Raw genomic sequence first — 19,340 nt, forward strand, 5'->3', positions numbered from 1 at the left:
GTGGAAATGAAAGGGCTTTTTTGAGGCTCGGTTTCTCTCATGTTGTTGGGCTTCTGAAAGCGTGTCTGGACTCGTTTCAGGGAGTTTCTGCCTGCTGTGTCTACATCCTTTATTTAGCAATGTGAATTTCCAACGATTATAAAAACAAGATGATAACAAAGGAGGAAGAATCCAAACAACAAAGATATCTTATGAGTTAAGGTGGACGTGCTGACAAGAAAATCTGTTTTTGGTTTTCCCAAACACTTTTGTCAGCCAACCAACTTTGAACTGAAATATTTACTCAAAGTACACCTGAGATTTTAAGTTAATATTTCAATAAATTTAAAACACATTCACTTGTTCACAGTTCTCTTGATGTTGGTTTATGGTCACATGACATGCAGGTAAACAAATATAATATATAATTTTTGTACTCAATATTACATATGATTTATTTTTATCTTATATATAATTATTATTATTATTTTTTAAAATGTGACATTTTAATTAAAAATTATGATTTTATTAATATTTAGTTAGTTTTCTCTTGTTTCATCTTGTTTCAATATTTTAATTTTATTTATTTATATATATATAAAACAGGCAAAATAAAAGTAGCCTGTTTGACTCGTTCGCTATATTCCAGGTATAATCCAAGACGTGCAATATTTCTGTGCAAAAACAGACCAACATTTAAGTTGTATTATAAAAGGATTTGTCTTCAAACTTGGGACTCTCAGAAACATATCACAGTATGTTGTTTCTCATTAACAGGACACACGTTTTATTCATTATGGTTGTGAAATAGTTTATATTTCATATTTAGTTTTGCCTCAGATATGAGTCCAGCAGATGTTCGTGAAGCTTTGACCTTTGCCACGTGTTGAACGGTACTGAAGATCAACCATGCACAAGTTCAGAAATCAATTTATGATGGTTCCCAGGGTTCAGAGGCCAGAGCTTCCCAGGTTCCCGGTGCACATGTTGGCCACTTTTCATGACTTCTGTCTTCAGACATTGGGGGTTTTTTGATAGAAAAGTCTGGTCCTGGATCAGTGGGTTGAGTTAAGCTCTACCTAGATGTTTTAGGACTGGAAAACCCATCATTAGAGAGGAAGCTGAGCGTGATGTACATGAACTCTGAGACTAGTTAAAGCATTCTTCACCCATCCTGTGATAAATTCCCTACTAAAAGCGGCGGTGTTTGCTCAAATGAGATCAAGAGAGCACCTCGACTGTGCTGTGTTTGTGTAAATGAGCTGCTGAAGTTCCTCAGAGCGCATGTAATGGCATATGGGAGCGTTTTTGTGACAGAAGGGGCTGGGAAGACAGGAAAGACATTAAGGAGAGCAGACTGAAGCCCTCCAGCGTTTGACCGAATGTCACAAAGATTCTTCATCAGACACTCCTCGCTGACCTGCACATCCGGTTCCTCTTCGCGCTGAGAGACGGATGTTTTAGGTGCTTGATCGGAACAAATTCAGTGTAGTATGTAGTTGTGTTTGTTTTGACTTTTGGTTTGTTTTGACAGCAGTGCTGGAGCTGATGTGTGTGAAACCGGGAAATATGACTGTCTTTAGTTACATGATCAAAATCACTCATTTAGCCTACTACATCTATATCGGTCAAAAATCTTCTCTACCTACCTATCGATCTATGCGTCCATCCGTCCGTCCATCCATCCGAATATCTGTCTGTATGTCTGTCTTGTCTGTCTGTCTACCTATTAGGGCTGGGTGATGTATCGCATTCGATATGCACGTGCATCTCGTCAGTAAAGCCGGTTCCTTGATTAGCGGTAAATCTCCATCATAATATTGTGAAATTAAATATTATTGCAATTTAAAATAACTTTTCTATTTGAATATGATGTAAAAAGTAATTTATTTCTGTGATGCAAAGCTGAATTTTCAGCATCATAACTCCTTCAGAAATCATATGTGACCCTGGACCACAAAACCAGTCATAAGGGTCAAGTTTTTGAAATTGAGATTTATTCACCATCTGAAAGTTTAATAAATAAGCTTTCAATTGATGTATGGTTTGTTAGGATCGGACAATATTTGACCGAGATACAACTATTTTAAAATCTGGAATCTGAGGGTGCAAAAAAATCAAAATATTGAGAAAATCACCTTTAAATATGCCCAAATTAAGTTATTAGCAATGCATATTACTAATCAACAATGAAGTTTTGATATACAGTCCCCTCCATAAGTATTTGAACAGTAAAGACAACATTGCTCTGTTGGCTGTGGAGTCAAGACATTTGCAAATATGATTAAAAGATGAATATGAGACAAAACTACAGAATGTCACATTTTATTATTAGCCGTTTCAAAACATACATGTTTTGCCAAATAAAAAGAACAGCACTTTTAGAGTTCATCCCACTCATTGATGTGAGCATAAGTATTGGGACAGTTGAACATAAGGCAGATATAAAAGATTAAAAGCTATTATTTGGTTGCAGATCCCTTGCGCACAATCACAGCAGTGAGTCTGTGACCCATAGACATCACCAGACTCTTGGTCTCATCCTTTGAAATACTTTTCCCAGCCTTTAATGCAGCCAATTCTAATTGTTGCTTGTTTTGGGGAGTTTCTGCCTTTACTCTCCTCTCCAGCTGGTGAAATTCATGTTCAATCGGATTTAAATCTGGAGATTGACTTGGGCAATCTAAGACTTTCCATCTCTTTGCTCTTATAAATTCCTTGACTGAACTGGCAGGGTGTTTTGGGTCATTGTCCTGATGCAATATGAAGCACTTCCCAATGAATCTGGAGGCATTTTCTTGAATTATTGGGTAGGAAAGATGGTTTTGTACCCTTCCAAATTCATTCTGCTACTGTCATCATACATTAAGTCATCAGTAAAGATGAGAGAGCCTGTTCCAGAGACAGCCATGCATGCCCATGCCATGACACCACCTCCACCATGCTTTACAGATGAGGCTGTATGCTTGAGATCATAGCAGTTTTCTTTTTGCTTTTCCATCACTTAGATAAAGGTTCATCTTTGTCTCATTGGTCCATAAACACAGTTCCAAAACTCTTCTGGCTCACCTTTGTGCTTTTTTGCAAACTCTAATCTTGCCTCTCTATTTTTGGTGCTGGTCAGAGGTTTGCATCTTGCTGTGTAGCATCTGTAATTCTGTGTCAAAGTCTCTGAGGACAGTAGATTGTCAGAGCATCACTCCAGCTTTCTGGAAGTTGTTGGTGATTTTACAGACACGTCTTTTAGGGTTCATTTTCACAGCTTTTATGATTTGTCTGTCATCAACTACTGTTGTTTTCTCAGCCGATCAGGTCGTTGTTGGTTGCTTGGTGGTTTCCAAACTCTTGATTTCTCCATGCCCTTTGTTTTTGCTATAGCTCTAATTGACTTCCTCTTTTCTTTTAGCATCCAAATTGCTTGCTTTTCTCTCAAAGTCAGCTCCCTCGTCTTCATCCTGGTTTGTGTGTGTCATCATCGAATGCAAGATTCAGAATACAGAAGTAATGGATATAACGGATACGACACATTCCCTGCTTTTAATATCTGAAGAATTAATGCAACAGGACACAGCTGATCACTTAGAAAGACCTGTGAGGCAACTGTTTCAATACTTATGCTCACATCAGATAGAGGGATCAAACTCTAAAAGTGCTGAACTTCTTAGCTTGTAAAACATCTATGTGTTGAATCACCCAATAATAAAATGTGACCTTCTGTAGTTTTGTCTCATATTCATATTTTAATCATATTTGTAAATGTCTTGACTCCACAGCCAACAGAGCAATTTGTCTTTACTGTTCCAATACTTTTGGAGGGCACTGTATTTATGGTAGGAAATTTACAAAATATCTTCATGTAACATGATCTTTACTTTTTGAGCCACAATTAAAATTTTGAGCCATACAATGTATTGTTGGCTATTGCTACAAATATACCTGTGCTATACTTATGACTGCTTTTGTGCTCCAGGGTCACATATATGTCTAAAACGTGTCTTTTTTGTTCTCAGTATCCTGTTGATTTTGAATTGGTATTGATTTAGCATTAAATTTGTTCATTTCATACCGTCTTTTAGCATCTCCTTTAGTTGCTCTCATGTCTGAAGTTGCGTCTGAGTGTCAGGATGTTTGTAGCTGCTGTTGCGTTGCAGACGTGCTCTATGATGACCATAATTACACCGATGAAGAAAGCTGATACCTGCTCATTAATGCCACATGATCACCTGCAGCTACGGGCCGGCAGCCGGAAAGAAACCCAATCTGTTTGTTTTTGATGTCAAAACGTATAGTTTATATGCAAGTTAGTCCGATTCATGACTAATTTTTATTATATTTCATGTTAAATATTGTAAATATGTTGACACCATCCCTCTCCGATGGTAAACAAAGTTTCCTCAAGACAAACAAAGGCGAGACAAGAAAGTTGCATATAAAAGAGATTAATAACGACATGACCCGATAGCAAACACAAAGTTGATTGTCCTAGAAAATGACTCTTTTTGGAATATAAAATTGGAGACACATGTTGAGGAAATGAGAAGCGTGTGTTCGGGCTCCGGTCAGATCAGCTGCGGTCAGATTTATCAACTCAAATGCAAAAAGGTTCTCGTTTCCTCTGTTTGGACATTGGGGAAAGACATTTCGCTGATTCAAGTGGTTTTGTCAAGGAGGAGATGTGAATTTGTACTTTTTGTCTAACATGAGTTTTATCATTTTCTTTTCTAAATTTTTCTTTACAACCAAATGACAGATCTATCTGTCTGTCTGTCTGTCTGTCTACATTTTAAAAATATATATATACATTTGTAAATACAAGTGCAAATAGTTTTTTAAATTTGTAATTGTTAGATATTTAATAGAATCTTTATTGCTAAGTAAAGACATTTTGTAAAATAAAGGCAATTTTCCCCCGTCACAACAGTGCAAATCAGACCGGCGCTGATCATGCTTTGTTTCTTTTATATTCCAAGCAATTTGTTGGACAAACAGTGAGAAGTGGTCTGGGGGTTTTGTTTGTTTTCACAGCGCAGAGGAACAAGCCCCCCGAGAACAGATCAGCCAGATCTGAAGCTCAATATCATAAGTGCATGTAAGACAAACACAGTGATGGAGAGCGGCTGCCGCAGACTCAAACCCTTTTAACTCAAACAGTGCTCTCCTGCACTTTTATCTTCTTCCTTAAGCCCACGAGGTCTGGAACGTGCAATTATCATTTGATTTCTTGCATTTGTGAGTAGCACTGGTAGGCCTGACTGCTCTGGTTGTTTAGATAAAGTTCATGCATGCATATTTTTTGGACAAAATGTGCAAAATAAAAAGTGCAAAACAATGCTAAAATTGCTAAAGTGTGTCTAGAGATTTAGTAGGGCTGAACAATTAATCGAAAGCAAAACTGTGATTATGGCTTAGTGTGATTATCAAATTGCAAAGGCTTCATATGTGAGTTTCAGAGTGACGTGGCATTATTCATTTACACACGAGCAGCTCAAGTTTTCAGTATCTCAGTTCACAGTAATTGTTGCTTTACATGGTCATGTATAAGTATATTTGTATTGTTACTTGAAAGTCTTATAGTATTATTTCATGCTTTAATTTTTTATATTTATTATTTTAGAAAAAAATATTTATAATAATAATTATTATTATTATTACTCATATTGATATCTAATCACACTTTTTAGCCAAATTGTGCAGCCCTACAAGCAAAATAAATTAATATAGATTTTATATATTAATTTATAATTTATATAAAATACTATAATATGTTATATCTTGTATATCATTTCATATATGCAAATTAAACATAATTTTTAATTTGTTAGAACCTGGTTTGTTTTAGTATCATTGAAGATACTATTACAGTATTTTAATTTATTATATTTAGATTTTTAATGTGTTTTCATGTAATTTAGTTGAACTTTTTGGAATTTTGTTGTTTGTTTTTTATCATGCATTTTTCTTTTTTGGTTTTGTTTATTTTAATACATCAATTTAAACTATATGAAAATGTTTTGGTGACTGGCTGAAATAAAATAAATGAAAAATAAGTTGAATAAAAAATTAAATGTATTTTTTAAAAATATATTTCTGTTTTATTTCAAGTAACGAGCATGTTTTGGTATGGTTTTCGTCATACACTATACCCTCGTTAGAACTTTAGATAAAAATATTAAATGTAGAACTATATTGCAAAATATAAATATAATCAAATCAAATACTAACAATTTTAAACTGTGTTTAAGAGTTAAAAGCAAACCTGTAACGCTTAAAAAAAAAAATAGCATTTTAAATTACAATCACAATTTTTTTTTTTTTTTTTTTTTCAGAGAAATTGCCATTTCTTTTTTTCCCTGCAGCTAATCGTACAGCTAGTTTTAGCATCGGGTTTCACTGAAGCTCTGTTTTCTGCCATTCACTTGTGATATTTATTCATGCAGTTTATTTGCATCATCTGGGATCCATATGAGGCGGTTTGTTTCTTGTAAAGAAGTACCAGTCTGTTCTGAGAAACCGTATAGAAAGCAGCGAGATGCAGGTCGCCTCAGCTTCTTGTGTAATCCTAACAAACGCTGCTGGGTAATTTAGTGAGTTCTCAGGCTTGAGACATTATCCACCCCCTTCCTGATCCCAGACCAAAGAATAGCAGCAGTGTCCGTCTGATTGATCATCGCTGGTCAGATATCCCATCGTGCTTTCTCTCCCCTTCAGCAAATAGAAACCGATAGCATGCATGTTCCTGTTCAATGCGGGGGCAAAATCCCAGAGGGATGCATTTCCTCCGAGTTGGGTGGGAGAAAATTGAAGCAGTGAAGGATCAAACAAATACCTGCCCTTTGAAAAGAAAAAAAAGTGTGGTCTGCTGGCTTGTTTGCCGTTGTCTTCATATGGGTTACAGCTAATTGGGTTCTTAAGAAGAACCATCTACACTTGTAACTTAGCTGGCAGTGTTCTCATTAAATTAGCTTCATGTGTGAGCTTAGATGCCAAAGCACAAGTCAAACCAGGTACTTCAAACCGTTTGCTTTATGTAACGTGATTGTGTCTGGATTGGATTGTGAGAAATTAACATTTCAAAATGAAACTGTTTGCCAGATTAACCCTGGAAAGCCCGACACATTAGACAGCTTTAGACGGAATATAAAAGGAAATCTAAAAACGTTTGCGTATGTGTTTTTTTTATATTTGATACGTCAGGTTTTTATGGCTCATATGATATAGTGAGAATACATAATTTTATTCTGAAGCCCAAACTGAGCAAAAACATGCAGTTTGATGAAGTTTCTGATATTTATATGGACAAAATTGATGAAATTGCTTGTAATGTAAAACAGTGAGATCTTTATAACAGCGTGTCTAAGAAAAAAACAACTTAATTTATGCTTTTGAAAGCTATAAAAGGAAACACTGTCATCTTATTTGCTGAATGCAGTCGCATTGTGCAAAAAAAGTCATTTTTCAAATAAAATGATAAATAAAAGCATAAAAAAATCTTAAAAAATAAACAAATAAATAAAATAAAGTCAAAGATAAATAAATGCATAAAAAGCAAACAAAACAAATATTAAATAAATACAAAATAAAATAAATTGAAATGGAAAACAAAATAAAGTAATAAAAACCACACAAATAAAATGTAAAGTAAAATAAAATAAAATTGACTTCAAATCTGAAATGATGAAGAGACTGCATAAAGAGATGGCCGACTACTTACAAGAAATGGTTTAAATATCAGTCATCACTATATCTCCAATAAATGTCTTGGTAAAATGAGATTGAAATGATCGAAATACATATTGAGAGATAATAGATTTCTCAGAAGATGTGAGATGTTTTGGAGGCTTGTGAAGATCATTCCTCCGCTGAGAAACAGGGAAAGTAAAGCTTCTGGAAACAAATGTTCCTCAAAAGATCCTGATGATCAGATTTGAGACGCACTGATTTTTCTAAAACATTATTGATGGAGAATCAAGTAAAGCCGAGCTGCTTCAGTCCAGTAGGTGTTCATTTGGAAATATGACTACAGTTATTCTGACGCTTACTTGATCAAAAGCAGTCAAGTGCTTAAGGTTGACGTTTGTACAATTACACAACAAGAGCTTTTGCTGGATAAAAACTATCAATCCGATGACAGAAGGCATGGAGTAGATTGTGTGTGACCGGTTTGATCATTAGTAATTTGCATATCAAGTATAATATAGCAGGCTTGCTTTATAGGGTTAATTGCAGTTGCTCTGTGGTCGCCACGAGAAGTCAGTCTTTTGTGAAAACATAAAAGGAAATAAATGCGTAAAAGCCTGAGCCCAGCTCCCATGCTGTGAAGTTTTTTCCTCATTTTGGATGATATAATTACTGTTATTATTGGTATGGAAGGAGGAACACCTGGATGGATCAGTCTTTGGTGTTCATCAGGAAACACGCAGTGCTTCACCTGCTGCTGCTCTGTTCAGACACGCTCGTCTCCCTGATCCACACAATACTGAACTAAATCTCATCTCTATAATGGCTACTTTTGCTCGTGCCAGGTGTGTGTGTGTGTGTGTGTGTGTTTGATGAGAGATCAATGGCAAATTTTGAACTGATCTTCATTTTTCTTGTTCATTAATCCCTTACTGTGGCAGTAGTATGACACACTTTCTTTTCTGCAAAACAAACTGTATCACAGTCTCTGCAAAAATATGATGCAGCTCAACTGTTTTCAGCATTGATAATAATCAGAAGTGTTTCTTGAGCAGCAAATTAGCATATTGGGAAAATGGCTCAAATTAAAACAGAAACTATAAAATAAAAATTAATAAAAAAATACTAAACGCTACAAAATTACTAAAACTTTAAATTAAAATTAAAACAGAAAATGTGTAGTATCTCAACAATACGTAAATAACATTGCTCCAACTTTTCTATAATAATTTTTATATCATAATACTACAGTGGTACAAGAAACATGGTACTGACATGTCCATGGTTATAACTTTAAGCTTTTTGGTTTGGTACATATTACATGATCACCATAGCACATGATTAGAAAAACATAGTATTTTCATGCAACATTTCCATAAAACCATAGTTTTACCATTTTGCATTATCAGCATGATCTGCAGACTCATGCTTTAGCAGTGCACTGGAGTTTTACCGTGGCATTATTTTGTAATTGTAGATTGGTCTTGACTTGGGTCATTGTGTGTTCTCTTAATTTCCACGGTGCGTTTAATGGCCCCGGTCATTAAACAAAAGGCACACAGTTTTCCCTCTTTTACAATCACTTAAGGCCTAATAAAGCACAGGGACCCTTGTTTGACCGCCGTCTGACCTGCTTGTTTTACCTCACGGGCAACATTTCTGCTCATTTGCCACATGGGATGTAGCAAGTTTATGGGTCCCAGTCACAACAAACTGTCCATTTGAAGTTTTAGGATGCCAAATGACTGCTGGGGCCGTTAGCACAGCAAGCGCTGAAGGTCCTCAGGCTCCTGCTTTTCTCAGCGGGACCAGCGGCCCTCAGGTACAAAGGGAAGCAGAGGAGGGGTGTGTGGCCTGTCAGGGGGTCGTAAAAGGGTGTCGAGGAGAGTGTGACAGGCTTTTTAGGAGGCATAGTGCCACATCGTACACCACCTTCCTTCCTCACAAACACTCGTTCACTCAGACAGAGAAACATAGAGCAGGGAAATGTTCAATTATAATAAAGAAAGACAATTTTTGGGAACTTATGCAATATTTAATGCCAATGTTTAATGTAATATGCAATGTTTAATGTTAACCTTGTTATATTTATATAAAATATATATCAATGCAATGTAAGTCGCTTTAGACAAAAGCATCTGCCAAATGCATACCAGTGAAAAGTAATAAAACACCTCTTGCATGATTGCATGCATGTGCAGCACTAACTCTGAGCATTAGTTATAGCGATGCATGACTTGCCAAACACTATTTTGGTGCAGCTGATAGTTGCATTGGTATAGTTTGTGAGCACTTTCAGAGAGATGAAGTGATTAGCTGCAGGTGTGAAGCAGTCACAGCAGCAGCTGTCTGTGTGTCCGCCGTGACCCTCAGGAACCCGCTGGGCTCTTGGTGTTAAAACAACCCCAGGACAGCAGGGCAGGAGCCATTAGTGCACTCTGGAGCTCAGACTTACTCACTTTATTCTGCTGCTAAATGAGGAATTAGCCTGACGCCGCCTCCTTCTGCTGGCAGTAAATGGCTTTTGCTACCTAAAATCTATGGTTTTAAAAGAGAGGCCGAGGGCTGTGAGCCAAATTAGTTTGTGCTTTCATTCCCCTCAGTTCATTAACTGCAGTGATAAACTTCCAGAAGAGTTTTCCCAGTAAAAGTCCAGGTTGTTTTTCCACAAATACTACTGGACTTCCTGAGAAGGACTGTAGGTTTTTCAGAGGAAAATGAGAAAAGTGAAGGAAAATGTGTGTTGTTTGCCCTCGCAAAACTGAAGTTTAATTCTTAGTGTAATACTTTAATGCGGTTTGTTTAAATCATTAACATTAAATATAAACCGTAAGTTAGAAAACTTAAAAACGTAGTTTTTATGCTGTTTATTCGTGGTGTCATCCATGTAGTCTGCCTGTTTCAGTGTTATTTTAGTATTATTATAATATTTTGAATTAGTTTTAATTTTTACATTTTTAGGTTTTATATTTAATTTTTTGGTACATTTTTTAGTAAGTTAAATTATTTGCTTTTGACATTTTTTATTTATATTTTTTATTACATTTTAGGTTTAATTCATTTTTATATTTCAGTTTAAATTTTTATTTACATTTAGTAATTTTAGTACTTAAAATTATTTTCTCACAATTGCCAAGGACACGTTTCAGATTTTTTCATTTAAATTTTTTTTGTTTTAGTAAAGTTAGTTTATTAAAAGGAGTTTCTTATGTTTAACTTTTTGTTCATTTCCAGTTTGTAATTTTAATATTACTGTTTAGGACTACATTATTGCATTTTATTTTTAGTTCCATTTTCAATTTTATTTGTTTTCAGCAAGTAATTTTTGTACTTTGTGTAATTGTTTTTGTCAAATTATTTGTGCTTTTGTCATTTTTTAAAAAATATTACTATTTAGAATTATTTATTTTAATTCTTTAGTTTATATGTTTCTAATAGTATATAATGACTATTCTAATTGTCTATAATTATTTTAGTGTTATTTATATATTATTATATATATTTCTATTTTAGTTTATGGTCTTTGGCATTTTTATTATCTAAAATTCATTTGTGTAAAATTTTTTTCAGCTTAATTTCAAGTAACATAATTGTTTGTAATAGTTGTGGTTTTCACTAGAATAACCCTGTTTGACTGTAGTTGTACATCTGGTCCAGGTACGGGGTCAGCGAGACACCCGGGGTCAAGAGGTCACGCCCTCATCGGTACACATCCTGTGGAAATGGGGCAGAGGATGTCATTAAGACAGATTACTCTTGCGCATATGCTGGACTCGTTTACTCACACCGTTTTAGTAGCAGCTCACTGATGGGCTTGCATTACTTATAAGTGCTTTGGCTAAATGAGGTTGTTTGCTGGATAATTTTAATTCAGGAAGCCCACAGATCGGTTCACTTACCATTGCAAACCACATTTAATCAGCAGTTTCCCACAAGCAATTTATGCAAAGCAGCGAGTCTTCAGTTTCCCAGGCTGCATAGCTGCATAGTTTATTCTAATGTAAGCAAAATATCATTGACATTTACTGGATTGGCAGCAGAGAAGTCGTCTGTCATGTTTATCTTTGGTTATGTGGTTGTTGAGGTTTCCAGTGGAACAGGGAAACTCTGGATGATTTATGTGTTTGGTGAAAAAAAATGAGGTGAACGGGGAGTAGAGATGCTCCAACCCGGGATAAAAACAGATCAGCTTTGAGAATTGCTTTCCCAGAGTGAAACAAACAGGTGCATTTTGTGTCGATCCAGTTGCTGATCCAACTTTCGAGATTTATTTGTGTTGTTTTGACTTGCTTTCATTTTACAGGGTAAAAAGAACCAGGAAATCATTGGCTAGCATTATTATTTTGCCAAAAAAGGTACTGTATTTAGGTATGAACATGGTAAATGTCCAAAAAAATTGCTTTGTATTGAATCCTATAAACCCTATATAATATACATTTTGTGCCTCATATACACTGTAATAATAACTTTTGAAGTCATTGGTGTTTGGTGACGAGTTTTTGGCTCAAGGTCTGCATATAGAGTGTGTATATATATATATATATATATATATATATATATATTCACACACACACATATATGTATGTGTGTGAAATAATTATTGAATTTTTTAAATAAATATTACATTTTTGATTAGTTATTTTTTTATTTATATCTTATTTTTAAAATAAAGTAATTCAGCTTTTTTCTAGTTTTCTATGATTTATATTTAGCCTAATTCTGGAGGTCCTTGTTGAGGATCTTAGTTTTAAAAATAAAATAAAAATCAGTTATCCTACATAATCATGTGATCATTGACATGCTTTGTTTGATGGTGAAGTGCAATAGACCCTTTATATTTTTTTTTTTCTCCCAGTATGTCATTATTGTGGTTTTGTTAGCTCTCATCTTCTGGGTGGGAGTGGATTGTGTGCCGTCCCGTCATGTATAACGACTTCCTTTATCCCAGATAACATGAGGAAGACGATAAGATCGCTGATACACACAAGAACAAGGCCTCTTTAGTGTCACTCCGCATCAGCGAGGATCCTTCACCCCGTGACTTTTCTCTTGAAATGTTTGCTTTATTTGATAATCCCTATTTCATGTATCTTCCTTTTTGTTTTTTCACATCCGCCCTGATCTGGCCTGCTGATTACAGAGCTCGCGAGTCTCGTGCAGCGTCTGTCTGCTTCTGTCACGCAACACTATTTGTTTTGACTTCTTTTGATATACCTTAAAGCTCTGGTCTGGAGTCAGCCGTAACCCTTCATTATCTCACCTGAGATACACATGGCTGACTCTGGGTCAGTTAGTGCCGTGTTGTGTGTTACTGAAGGGTTATATTAGTGTTTTGGCAGCGAGCGCAGTGTTGTTGAGTGCCAGGATTCTCATAATTGTGGGATTGTGTGCTTCGGCTGTCACCACATGAAGTGCTGCTGGTTTTCAATGCTTGAGCTCACATTCCTGTCCAAGTTGCTGTTTGTCTCTGGGACGCCCCTAACGCTGCCATTACAGTCAGATTCAGATGGTATATTCATGTGGAAGTGATGGTTATGTAATAAAGCATTTTCTGACGTTTCCTGTTCTTTTTCTCTACAGGGAATGCAGTTGTCCAGCGGCGACGAGAGCGGCCGCAAACTCGGAGTCACGTTTCGATTTGACAGTAAGACACTTTATAATCAGACCTGTCTATAATTATACAGTTAGTGGGTGGATCTGATGAAAACATGGCACATTGCAACAAATCCAAAACAGATTTCAGAACTCTTATTTTGCTTAAAGAAACTTTTTTTTTATTTTGACACCATAAATTCTTTGTTGTGACTTTAACTTAAAATGACCATTACTGTAATGCATCTGGATGTTTTCCTTCTCAAATCACAAAACAAACTCCTATTATACAAATTGAAAATATTAATTTTCCAATTTCTGTTCTTGATAATATTCATTGGATAATCTGTACTATATTATTAAAACATTTATTAAATCATTTATTTGTTAGCAACTATTTAATTAGATTTATGTAGAATTGTGTGTGTGTGTATATATATATATATATATATATATATATATATATATATATATATATATATATATATATATATATATATATATATATATATATATATATATATATATATATATATATATATATATATATATATATATATAATTTTTTTTTATATTAAATGCAAATAATATATCAATTATTTGTAATAAGATAATAATAAAAAATATTTAAATCAGCATAAATTAAAATAAACAAAATAAAAAATAGGCAGTACACGTACTATATTTAATGCATCGATACTGTACAATTGAAATAATATATAATTATTTATTTGGCATTTTTATAAAAAAAATTTTTTAAATAAGCAAAAATTATAAAAGAAAATTGATGCTTAATTTTCACTGAAATAATATCACAGTAGAAATAAGAACTAAATCTGAGCTTAATTTTCTTCAAATTTAGTGTTTGCCATATTTTTTGACGTTTCAATATTTCTTCTCTAAACATCAAAACATTTGGGGCGGGTCTGTCTGTTTACCAACCAATAGGAGACTACAAGGGTGTTTAGGCAACCTGTTTGAAAACAGTCATTATTGTTCCATTTGGTGATGATAGTGGCACAGAAATGACACACTCCGCCTTAAAGCTATGTATTCTTTTATCTGTATGTTATATAATGTGATTTTTGGTGTGAAATATGACCTGGGAATGTTCTTTGTGTGATTCACCCTAATTGATTCTCTCTGCTTGGCTTAATGTAGCATTTATTCTCTTGTTAATGCCAAATGTTGTTTCAGTCAAGCTTCCTGAGCTCTTGTCCACCCCTTAAGCGCTGAAAAGTCAAGTTTCTCATCCTGTAGCTAATCCCGGTTTCTCCTCGGTATTCAATCCCCATTGTGCGTGACTACGAACGGGAACGGGCCTGATTCTGGTTAGCATCACAATAGTGATTGCGTAAAAAATAGCGACGGGGTGTGAGGGGCACAAATGGCTGCTCCTCTTCCTATACCTGCTTATCTGCAGCCGCTGAGGAGAAAGAAACAAGTGAAAGAAAGAAGGACGGAAGGAAGGGGGAGGGAGGGAAAGAGCGTCTCCTCGCTTGGCTGCATATTTTCTCTCGCTGCTTGCCAAAGAATCTCACCGATGTTCTCACTGGGAAACACTCTCTGTCTTTCTGTTTCACTCACTCACTCTCTCTCTTTGTGTTCCTGCTCTTTCTGTCCCAATTAGACTGCTCTCTGAACTGGAATCTGCTGGGGAAACACGCCATCCATGAAGTGAACAACATCACCTACAGTCATTTGTCTTGTGACAGCCAGGCGGCCGTGGTGGTCCACTGGATGGCCAGCCCTCTCGGTAGGTTTCTTCTCAGCTGTGTTGGAGAAACTACTTTCAAACACCTGACACTTCAACTTCTGTCCCACTGGAGTCCCAATGAGGCAGGACTATCTGTTAGTAGATAAGGCACAGGCTGTTTTCAATCTGCCCTTTTGCAAAAGTAGTTAACAACACTAGTATAGATTAGATAATTTGTCTAAAAGAAGACATAACAATCACAAAGAGGTTCACATTTAGGGTGAAATCAGACATTATTATCAAACATATTCACATAAATTGCAACCAAGAATTATAACCAAGTTGCATTTAGTTGAATTTTTTTTTAACAGCTTTTCTATTTACTTTTGCATATTTATTTATTAGTTGCATTTAGACAAATTCACACTAAATGCATATATATGTGCAAGTTTCACGTTTTGAAATAAGTTACAAAAAATTGTAATTCTAATATTCAAATTTTTTTAAATGCACCTGTATGTGTATGTATGTATGTATGTGTATACGTGTATATATAATATGTATATGTTTATTTATTTATTTATACATTAATATATTAGTTTTTTACACGCATATATATATATATATATATATATATATATATATATATATATATATATATATATATATATATATATATATATATATATATATATATATAGCTTTTTTGCTTTAGTAGTTGAATTTTTGCTCTTAGTTGCATTTAGTGTAATAATTGTGGATATTTAAAAAATTTGAATACAGATTTTTTTATATGCATTTTAGTTGCATTTAGATAGCAAATTTGTATAAAAACATATCAGAGAAATTTATACATTTATGTATTATCCTCTGCATTTGTGTTTGCAATATTATGTGACACAAAACCATCTTGTCAAGAAAATATACATTATTAATGGCAAAGCTGACTTACTGAAAAATACAGTTATTTATGTCGCTACCTTTGGTCAGTTACTCCCCTTGACTAAAATCAATAACCATTGGCGGTTCAGTCGATGGAAAAGTTTGTGTCCCCAAACAGTCCTAAAACAGAGATTTCAGACTGCGTGTCTGCGCTTTCCATTAGTGTGCACGAACCCATAACAGAGCGCATTTTAAAGTGCATGTGTGTTGCATGGGTGGTTGCACATGAGGGTGATTTATCTTAGTCCATCTCCATAGCTCAAAGAAAGGCTCTTCGAAGAGAGTTCCTGCTCTTCCTGATCAAAGCCGCAGGTTCCCTCCTCCCGGGCTGTATTATTCTTTGGGCCTGACAGTCTCACGGATCCGTCCAAGAGACGAGAATAGATCGGCACATAGCAGCGCTGTGATTTTTGTCCTGGGAGGAATGTGTGCGTGTGTGGCTGAGGGAAAGATGGGGATGTCCCTCGCTTCCGCCTGCCAGGGTGCTATTGAACTTGGTAATGCGAGCTTGGGCTGACGAGCGGGACAATGTGGCCTGTTGTTCGCTCGAGGTTAATCCTTTTGACTGGGGCAGGACTTGACACAGCACAGGTGTGTATTAAAGAAACTCAAAGAAGAAAGCCTTGGGTGTGGGGCCTTTTCCTCATGCACTGAGCTTAAAGGGACAGTCCACCCAAAAAATGAAAATGCATTATTTACTCTTCCTCAAAGATATTTTGAAAGGTCTTAAAGAAGCTCTTTTCCATGCAATGAAAACATATTGTGACCAGCCTCCAAAGAGGGCAAACAATACCATAAAAGGCCAAAATTTCACACAGTCTTTCACAAATCTCATTTGCACTACTGCATATTCAGTTGTCGTATGACGTTTTTCTTCACAAAAAGCTTCCCTTTAACTCTATGCAGAAGATTTGGAAATTGCACACAACATTTTCGGTGCATTTATGGTGTTTTTAGTCATTTTGGAGGTCAGCAGTACTAGTTCCCATTCTCTCTCATTGTATGTGTGAACGTTTTTCAGAACTTCTCTTTTTATGTTTTAAGCCATAAAGGTTTAGGATTTTTTGCAACATTTATTGATGTAGATCAGGGTTTCCTAAACTGGGGTTTGTGAGGGAACTGCAGGGGGTCAAAATTACATAACGAATTTGATGAAAAAAAAAAATGTAATTTTTAAAATGTTAATAAAACTAAATATTTTTAAAAAATCTAAATAAATCACAAAGGTCAAATGGATTCAGGTGACAAAAAAAGTTTGAGAATCTTTTTTAGAAATATTATTCTTTGTTAATATATGTTTGTTCATGAAATGTAAAATAATGTATTGATATATTAATTGTCATGCACCAATTTTTTTTACGATACACTAAAACCGAAATTTTCATTTAGCCGATAAAACTAAAAGTTTAAATTAATTAATCAAATGTATTAATAATCAACACTCAAATAACATATAAACAATTAATTTTTAAAATACATTTTTAAAAACATTTAAAACATAAATTTTATAAAAATATGAACTGTTTATATCAACGTTTTCATGATATAATTGTTTCTACTACAATTTGTTGTTGAAATATAAACATTTATACTTGTTTATAAACATATATGAAAACTTGTTTTCGTGGAATCAAGATTTATTCAAACATGCATCAAATAATGAATGTTTAGTGAAGTTTTGTTCATGCATCAACTGAAAACAGCATAGTGCATCACTAGAAATTACATTAACCTTGATTAATAAATGCTGAAAAACAATTTTTCATTATTAGTTCATAATACCTAATGCATTTAGGATATTAATCTCTTTAAAGTAAAGCAACCCTCTACAAGAGCTGATAAAAAGCAAGGAAAACAAGAGCGCACAACCAGTTCGGCAGCTTTTTTTCCACCTTCAGTGGTGTTTTTGAAGGTTGTGTGATGGGGTGGCTATCTCTTGATGCTATCTGTAGGCTGGCGGAGGTGTGGAGTTACACCCGTCCCATCAGGCTGCTCCCTGCCGCGGTAATTGGAACCACACGGAATGTGTGCGGGAGCCTTTTCTTCTCCCCTCTTTTCTCTCTGCAACTGATAAGACAGAAATCTAATTAAAAGGGAGACAGGCTGGCACACTTTGAAGGGCACGGGAATGCTCCGCTGGCACGCACGCTCCCGTCCGCTCTGTCTTCAGGGGTGCTAATAAAAAAAGAAACTGAGGGAAAGAAAGGAAGATTAAAAAATGGTGCTTTGAAACTTCCATGCCGTTTCCAGTCCTGAAAGTTTATGGCAGGTTTACAGGAAGGTCTGTGCAAATCCCACACATCTGTTAGAGTTCATCTGAAATTGCAGACTCAGACTTGTGCTGTAAAGCTTGGCTATTCAGCTATATGTAAAAATGTTTTAAAACTAAGATGCAAGAAGTATGTTCATAACCATGAACTCATTAACATATGACCCCAACATTTGCATATTCAACGCTTTGTCTAAGAATTACACCAGTTAACTAAGAATCTTAAAGGTACAGTAGCAAAAACAGCCTGTTTATTCAGATCAGAAAGGGTGAAAATGGCCTTAAAAGGCTACATTTATATTTTTGGGCCAGTAAACCTTGACAATCATAAAAAAAAAAAAAAGTACTAAAAAATAAAAATTATAAATAAAATAAAATTAATAAAAATAAATAAATATAGCTTTATGTTGTGGTCTATTCTGTAATTGTGAATTGCACCCATTAACTGAAAATCTTAAAGGTACAGTAGCAAAAGCAGCCTGTTTATTAAGATCAGAAAGGGAAAGTGGAAAATGGCCATAAAAGACTACATTTACATTTTTAGGGCAATGAATCTTAATTAACATTAAAAATGCACGAGAAAAAAGTTAAATGCAAAAACATGTCCCTTGTGATCTATTTTATAAATGCTCTTGGTACAATGCAAATATGAATTGCTTAATAATTTCTGCATTTTCAAAGCCATTCAGTTGCACAGGTGTGCTGCAGTCATCTGGATTTATTTCTGTGCTTTTATATCATCTAATCTTCTTTAATTCTTCTAACCTGTTTGATCTGCTAGGTATTGAACATGTGAAAGGATTCAGAGTGTATCTGGAGGACAAGAATCCTGAGGGAAAGCAGTGCCAGCACATGATCCTGAAGGATCCGCGACAGCTTAACTTCTCTTACAAAACCGTTGTAAGTATGATATGGTTTATATTAGACTTGTAATTTATTGGAAAAATAATTTTTAAGATCATGTTCATCTGTTTGGCACCATTTCGCATTTTTCCCAACAGAGGATGAGCTCACAGCCCTTTGCTGGTCTCGCCTTTGAGACCGACTACATGGTCAGAATCGTACCGTTTCCCACCTTCTTGAATGACAGCTTCTTTCCGCCATCTTTTCTGCGCACTAACAGTGAGTGTTAAGCCTGAAAGGATACTATAAAAACATGTTTATGGCCTTATTCTGTCCTACTTT

General features: G+C 35.1%; 1 protein-coding gene across 1 annotated transcript in view; it reads left to right on the plus strand.

Moving 5' to 3' along the window:
- LOC306856658 (interleukin-17 receptor D-like) overlaps positions 1 to 19,340 on the plus strand; it is a 46,197-nt gene that overhangs the window by 13,482 nt on the left and 13,375 nt on the right. The window contains exons 2-5 of the mRNA XM_079396025.1: positions 13,237 to 13,300; positions 14,879 to 15,004; positions 18,937 to 19,055; positions 19,157 to 19,277. Of these exons, the coding sequence (XP_079252151.1) occupies positions 13,237 to 13,300; positions 14,879 to 15,004; positions 18,937 to 19,055; positions 19,157 to 19,277 (430 nt within the window). The remainder of the gene's footprint in view (positions 1 to 13,236; positions 13,301 to 14,878; positions 15,005 to 18,936; positions 19,056 to 19,156; positions 19,278 to 19,340) is intronic.

The sequence above is a fragment of the Barbus barbus genome (genome assembly GCF_936440315.1).
Source record: "Barbus barbus genome assembly, chromosome: 37".
In the NCBI taxonomy this organism is placed as follows: domain Eukaryota; kingdom Metazoa; phylum Chordata; class Actinopteri; order Cypriniformes; family Cyprinidae; genus Barbus; species Barbus barbus.